Source organism: Diceros bicornis, chromosome 34 (genome assembly GCF_020826845.1).
Source record: "Diceros bicornis minor isolate mBicDic1 chromosome 34, mDicBic1.mat.cur, whole genome shotgun sequence".
Lineage (NCBI taxonomy): Eukaryota > Metazoa > Chordata > Mammalia > Perissodactyla > Rhinocerotidae > Diceros > Diceros bicornis.
In genome coordinates, this window is record NC_080773.1 from 6,270,583 (window position 1) to 6,278,267 (window position 7,685).

The 7,685-nt window shown below is 42.2% G+C and overlaps 1 protein-coding gene across 4 annotated transcripts in view; it reads left to right on the forward strand.

Moving 5' to 3' along the window:
• The window catches only part of DPY19L3 (dpy-19 like C-mannosyltransferase 3), a 73,339-nt gene extending 67,219 nt beyond the window's left edge, over window positions 1–6,120 (forward strand). For all 4 annotated transcript variants that reach the window (XM_058529064.1, XM_058529066.1, XM_058529065.1 and 1 more), the window contains 3 exons: window positions 17–149; window positions 3,134–3,292; window positions 4,711–6,120. In XM_058529064.1, the coding sequence (XP_058385047.1) occupies window positions 17–149; window positions 3,134–3,292; window positions 4,711–4,872 (454 nt within the window). In that variant the 3' untranslated portion in view covers window positions 4,873–6,120. The remainder of the gene's footprint in view (window positions 1–16; window positions 150–3,133; window positions 3,293–4,710) is intronic.
• Window positions 6,121–7,685: the final 1,565 nt, after the last annotated feature.

The window sequence follows — 7,685 nt, forward strand, 5'->3', positions numbered from 1 at the left end:
CTCAAAAATCTTTTAGCTCTAACACTCCAAGAAAGGCTGTGTTCGCTGGAAGCATGCAGTTGCTGGCCGGAGTTAAGCTGTGCACGGGAAGGACCTTGACCAACCACCCGCACTATGAAGACAACAGCCTGAGAGAGCGAACCAAAGCGGTGAGGGCCCGTCTGCCTTTCCTCCCGTCTTGTGGACCAGCCGTGGGCCTCCTTGTGTTTGGTAAAGCTGGGGCTTAGTGCTGCTTGTAGCTTATGAGGAGGAGTCAGAACCTCAGCACATTGTGTCTCCTGATTCTAGACCTCGACCTGCCCCACATCCGTTAAAGGCGTGCTGTTCAGGCCATACATTCCTCTCGGTTAGAAGAATAGCTGAGAAGAAAAACACCTTGAGATGTACGGAAAAGAGCATTTGAGAACGAAGCCTCACAGCTTTTGAACTGGAGAGGGAAGGAAAAGGAGTAGAGGCATAATGGATACATTTTTTATGGATGATTTCGTGCGCGCGCGCGTGTGTGTGTGTGTGTGTGTGTGTGTTAATAGTTAATACAGCCACATAGTTCAAAGGGAATATAGTAAAAAAGTCTCCATCCCACCTCTGTCTCCAGCCACTGGTTACCCTCCCAGGAGATAGATGATGTTACCAGTTTCTTGTGTATTCTTCCACGGGTGTGTTATGCGTATACAAATGTATATATACACACATATTCATATTCTTTTCCCTCATTTTTACAAAGGAAGTAGCATACTACATCTTGCTTTTTTTTGGCACTTAATATATTTCAGAGATCATTCCATAGCAGTATATTAATAGCTTCCTTGTTATTTTTAAAGCTGCATGATATTTTGTTATGTGGATATAGCCTACTTTATTTAACCATTTAGGTTGTTTCCCTGTCTTTTGCAATTATATAAACAATGCTCAAAATAATAAATTTGTATATGCATCACTCGCACAGGTACAAGTGTGTGTCTATCTGTGCCTCAGGTTCTTAGAGGTGCATCTGCTGGGTCAAAAGGGGTAGATATTCCTGAGTCACCTCTCTACTGCTTCTACCAATTCACATCCCGACCAACAGTGCAGAAGAGTACTTGTTCCCCTTAGTCCCCACCAGCAGTGGTTTCAAACTTTTTAATGTTGTATATCAGTCATTTCTTAATCTTGGTTGCTGAAAATTTGTTGAAAAGTCTTGTTTGGGGGTGAGATTTAACTAGCCTTAAAGCAAATGATTTTTACTGAATCCTTTTTTTTTTGTGAGAATTGTCTAAACTAGATTCCTGCTAAAATGGCAATTTTTCAATTGGCCCAAGTGTTCCGGATAGCCCCAAGTTAGCGGGCGGAAGGAAGGAGGGAGGGTACCTGGCTCACCAGACGCAAAGTTCAGCCGGGAGGTGGCCTACACTGCTTAGACTCGAGGAAGATGCGGAAAAGACTTGTCAGCTGCACAGGGAGTGCTTCTGTGCTCCACCCTCTCCAAGATCCTGTCCCTGTCTAGGTACTGAGTTTATGCCCTGAAAGCTGGTGTCCTGAAGGTCCTGGTGCCCTTCTGCAGTCCGGACCTTTGGGTCCTTGGAATGCCTTCAGTCTGAGGCCCGGCACTGGACTGTAGGTAGAATGATCTCACGGTTTTAGCAGTGGAAAGCTCCCTGCCATTTCACCCATCTGTACAGACACATTGAATTAGGCTCTCAGAACCCAATCTCTTAAGTCAGAAACATCATTAGAAGTCAGGGGGCAACAAAGGAAGCAGCACTTCTCTTCATTACCCCCAAACACACAACACACAATCTTTTCCCAATACCAAGTCCCAGAATATAGGGCACTCACCATCTGTGCGTTCACTTAACGTGTATGACGCTGGTAATGGATGGGAAGGTGCTGCCTCCTGTTGAAGTGCCACTGGGGGCTGCAGCTTGCTCTTCCTCCGGGAGGGATGAGAGAGCGACAAGTGTAGGGGCTCCTTCTGGTCAAGCAGGGTGCAGCATAGCAGCGGTACAGCAACGAGTTCTGCCCCAGCCTGGGACCAGGGACCCTATGCGGGTCCTTTTCCCCGACTGCCATTATCAGAAGCTGGGTCTCCTGACATTGTATGTCCCCAAACTGTACCACCACCCCAGTTTACCCTTCTAGTCTAAAGGTCCCCTTTTTTTTTAATTCATGTTTTTTATTGATGTCATAATAGTTTATAACATTGGGAGATTCCAGTTGTACATTATTATTTGTCAGTCACCATATAAATGGGTCCCTTCACCCCTTGTGCCCACCCCCCAACTCCCTTCCCCCTGGTAACCACCAAACTGTTCTCTCTGTCCATGTGTTAGTTTATCTTCCACATTATGAGTGAAGTCATACGGTGTTTGTCTTTCTCTGTCTGGCTTATTTCACTTAACATAATACCCTCCAGGTCCATCCATGTTGTTACAAATGGGACAATTTTGTCTTTTTTTATTGCTGAGTACTATTCCATGGTATATATATACCACATCTTCTTTATCCAATCATCAGTCGAGGGACACTTGGGTTGCTTCCACGTCTTGGCTGTAGTGAATGATGCTGCAGTGAACATGGGGGTGCATAAGCCTCTTTGGATTGTTGATTTCAAGTTCTTTGGATAAATACCCAGTAGTGGGATAGCTGGATCATAAGGTATTTCTATTTTTAATTTTTTGAGGAATCTCTATGCTGTTTTCTGTAGAGGCTGCACCAGTGTGCTTTCCCACCAGCAGTGGATTAGGGTTCTAAAGGTCTCCTTTCTAAAGGTCGAGACTGTGTCTTATGTACTCAACTATGTGATTTGCCTTGGGGAAGCGTTCTTAGAATTGGCCTCTGCTGATGAATATATTCATAGCTCGAAATAATAATTCTAAATCCATATCTATTTGGTGTCTGAGTCCAAGTGTATTCAGCAGGACTCACTGTTCCTCTTCCCAAGGCTAAGCAATACAGTATTCTTTTGGGAACTTCCCCCCACGCTCCAGGACTGCAGGTGAGGGAGGGCAGCAGTGGCCTGTGTGGAGGAGCTGGGGAGCTGAGGTCTAGGTCCCAGATTCAACCCCGTGGGAGGTTCCATCGTTACATGTTCCTCCACTGACTTCCTGGCAGTTGACTGGTCTTTTGCCCTATTCCATTTTCCTCTCATTTGAAGGTTTATCAGATATATGCCAAGAGGTCTCCAGAGGAGGTGCATGCCCTCCTGAGGTCCTTCGGCACTGACTACGTGATTCTGGAAGACAGCATCTGCTATGAGCAGAGGCACCACCGGGGCTGCCGGCTGCGCGACCTGCTGGACGTCGCCAATGGCCACGTAAGCACATCATCTCGCCACATGTGGGAGCCTCCTGGAGAGGATAGGGTTCCAATTTGAATCCTAAGTAATGTAATATTTTTGTACGTTATAGAATTATATTATGAATGAAGGGTTCATTGTTCTCTCGCATTCTTCAGAACTCCCTACCTGGGCACTTGAGTGACTGCCACGGGCTGGGCGAGGGGAAGTCGAGAGGGGAACTCTAGGTCCTCATCTGCACATCAGACAGAGCACCTCTGTTTTTAGCTGGTTTGAATCATGAGGCTCTGCATAAAATTTATTTTTCAAGGATTTGACTGCTAAAATCAAAAGCAAAACCTCAACCTTTTAAAACCACTGCTCCATAGCATCATTTTGTCTCGTACATGAACAACTGTGACAGCAGTGCCCATCTCCCCTCCCAGCCCTGGTGGTGGATTCCTGGTGGTGGATTCCTGCTGCCCTGCCTGCCCACTCGTGTTGGGTGTCCCCTTTCGTCCCCTGGCACACTTCCACAGAGGTGGCTTTCTGTGATCAAGCGTGCACTCCAGAGCAGAACAAGCTGTTTCTCCTTCCTCCCTTCCGAGAAAGATCTTGGAGCTTGTGCCAGGATAGTTATAAAATGAGTGGGAAAAAATGGTAAACCTAGCCTAAATCTGAAAAAAACTTGACTATACAAAATTTGAGATTCAGAACACTTATGATCTACTCTGTTAGCAAATTTCAAGTATACAACACAGTGTTATTAACTGTAGTCACCACGTTATACTTTAGATCCCCAGAAGCAATGCACCTTGTGACTGCAGGTTTGTCCCTTTGACCAGCACAGATGTGTGAATTAACTTGATTGTGGTAACATTTCGCCATGTCCCCGTATATCAAATCGTCAGTGGTACACCTGTAATGTATACGATTTTATTTGTCAATTATGCTCAAGAAAGCTGCAGGAAAAAAGAGTATGAGATTCAGATTTTTGTCCAAGGCAAATAACTGTTCATAACTATCTTGAAATCAGGGGAGATGAAAACCAAAGACATGCATTTAAATTTTGTTGTGTGTAACTTTTTCTAACTAGGCCATCCAATGAGTGGGAGAATTTTCTCTGGTCACAGTAATCCTTGTCTGTATTTTATTTCTGTGAGAGGAGAAGTGTAGTACGTTCCTAAAAACAAGGAGATCCACGTTCTAGTTCTGGCTTTGCCACTGAAGGTGCTCATTGGGTGGGACTGAACTCTCCTTCTCAGCTCTGGTGTACACTTCTGAAGGGGAAAGGGTGGACGCGAGGATCTCCAAGTAGCCGTTGACACTGAAATAATATCATTTAGGTTCACTAACATATCATTCTTTCAAAGCCCAATACATTTTCCTACTTTTGTTATCTCTCATAACTATGATTTTTTTTTTCCAAATTGTTTTTGGCTTTGTTTTGGCTTTAGATGATGGATGGCCCAGGAGAGAATGATCCTGATTTGAAACTTGCAGGCCACCCTCGCTTCTGTGAAGAGATAAAGAGAAACCTGCCTCCCTACGCAGCATACTTCACTCGAGTGTTTCAGAACAAAACATTCCACGTTTACAAGCTGTCCAGAAACAAGTGACAGAGCTTTCTGCTCAAGCTCTACTTTTGATAGGTGAAACCCCATCAGAGAGAAACTGAGTAGATAGCATTTCACATGTAGTTAGGCAGCTGCTCCTTACAGCTGTGATATGAGCAAGTCTGCAGATGTTTGCACAGCGTCACCATCTTTGAAAGCATCTTATATAAGCTTAAGTCTTTTTCGTCTTGTCTCATTAATGTTCTTTAGCCTAAATGTTCTCAGCTTTCTAAGAGTGGTCTAGAATTTTGTTGTGGGGTTACAGTAAGTGTTCCATAGGTAGCCTGAACAGCCGCATATCATGTTGGAAATCCAGGGCCTGTTCAGGATTTGACATACTTGTAATTTTCAGTTGACTTAAGACAGCTATGGTTGAATTGAATTGAGGGGATGCATAATTAAGTTATTTAATATCATTTCACTAATGAAGACCAATTGGTAGCTTTTTTAAAAAGCTTTTTATTGTCCTGTTTCACCTAAAAATTTTATAATGTTTTCCAAGTGTCGTGCTTTTAATATTTCAAAAAAATCATGTCAAGTCTTTGTATGTATCTAAAACTTTTTGTTGTGCTCTGTCTGCAATGTAATGCATAGCACCTCAGTAGTGTGTGTCATGTGCCGTTTGTGTGTGTGTGTGTGTGTGTGTGTGTGTGTGTACATGCGCATGTGCGTGCATGTTTTATTGCTGGACACAGAAAAGTCTTAGAAGTTCCATACTGTAAGTCCTTAAAGGAACAGAAATGTTACATAGCCAGGTAGAATTTGTTACTGTTTAGTATTGTTTTAAAACCTATTGATACTATTTAACCTATCCTGCAAATAAGAAAATTTTTCTTTATTTCTTACTCATTTAAATTTACTGGGTTTGCAAAATTTTGTAAACTTTCTGTTTTTAGCCTTTGTATTTTCTACAGCCTAGAACCTTGCAAAGTCTGAATATTTTTTAAATGTTGTATCTTAACTGATTCACTAATACAATATTTTTGGCAGAGAGCATTTTCATACCAAGTTTGATTTGTGGTCTCCAATCTTCCTGTGAGGGCCCTGGTGGCGTTTTCCTTTTCCATACTAAACAGTAACCAAGTGCCTCTGAGTCATGCTGATTCGTAAACAACGAAGAGGGTTATGTGTACCTGCTCAAGAATTTTTGGTAATTGCTGTTATAATTAATTTCTAATGATGGGAACATGTAAAAGTTGCTGATAAGAGCGTATCGTGCATTTAATTAAATCAAGATGGCTAATGAAATTACCTTCCTCCCCTCTTCTTGCCAGTTGGAAATGATGTAATGTTCCTCCTTGTAGCTGTGTTGAAGTAGATTACCGTAGGCATCAAGATGGCTATATCACGTGTTCCAGGGATCTTATACTCAGTTACTGCTTACTAAGCAGTATTCAGAGAGAAACTTTACCCTGTCATGTTGGACTCAAGGATAGTTGGCTTTTATCAAAACTTATTTAAATAAAAAAATTGACAGTAGCTGGGTTATTACATTATGCAACTGAAACTCCTGAATTATATCTTTCCTGTATCCCTTAATAAGGTTGAAGACCACTGCAGTTTAGAGTAATACAATAATAAAACATTTTAATCAGTACTAGAACTTCGATGAAGCCAGTAATGACGCGTGCCCATAGTCGCTGACAGCATGGGGCAGCGCCTCCTGCGGCCAGTGCCTTACTCCAGTGGACACCAAGCACATGTAAGGTACAACACATTGGACTGTGTCGTTTCGTTTTTAATATCCTCTGTTACCTTCTCAGATATATTTGTTTATTTTAAATATTCCTATATGCATTAATCTAAGCATTTGGGTATTTGGAGTCTCAGTATATAAGAAAGATGTACTTAAATTTTGATGCTTGTCATCACCGCATTGATGGCATACAGTAATCTTCATGTTTAGGTGCCATTGTTGCCAAAACATTGAATGTTCAGTCTTTAGTGAAAAATACAAAGTGCCAAAAAAATCTCGCAAGACAGAATCCGTGCATATACTCTTTCCAAGACACTGTGACCATGTATAGTAGACATTTTTGTTTCCTAATGACCAAATCTCTCAACGATTCATGTTAAATATTTTTAGCACTTGTCAGTATTCTCTCTTATGACCTTCTCATTGGAGTACACGGGGGGGAAGAGGGACAGCGACTGACTCCTGGCTCTCTACCAAGCCAAAGCAAGGGACTGTGGCCTCAGCTCCCGCCGCACAGATCACAGCTCTCGGGGGCTGTGTTAATATTCAGTAATAGCCTCAAATTGTGGCTGTTTTTTATGGCTAGAATAACCACTTGATTTTGCTTCCAAGTTAGCATTCAGAAGAACCTCTAAGTACAATAAGTGCTCTTAATTAACCTCTGCATCCGTGACTCGCCAGATCCCTTGACAGTCTCCATCCCTCTTGTAAGCTGACTGCCCTCCCTTGAGTACTGTGCCCACACTGAACTTCTCTGTGCGAGTTCTGCTTCCTGCTGTGGGTACACAATTCAACACACATCTGGGAAATACAGGTGTAAAAAGAAAGGATTATTTCTGCAAAAATTAACTGGGATGCTTTGGCAAGATTTGATAAAGGTTGACTTGGTAATAAAAATTGCTTTTAATTAGGTGTGGTTGGGAAAATTATACTGGGAAAACATAAAATTCAGGAAAATTTCTGAGCTCATATTGCTTCATAGATTTATTTACATATTCATTCCACGTTTAAAAAATCTAGACTGATCAGAAGGTATTAAAATGTACCCAAATCATGTTATTAGTATGATTTATGCCAGAATAGAACTTCAGTCACTGGACTCTTATGCAAAGGAAAGGCC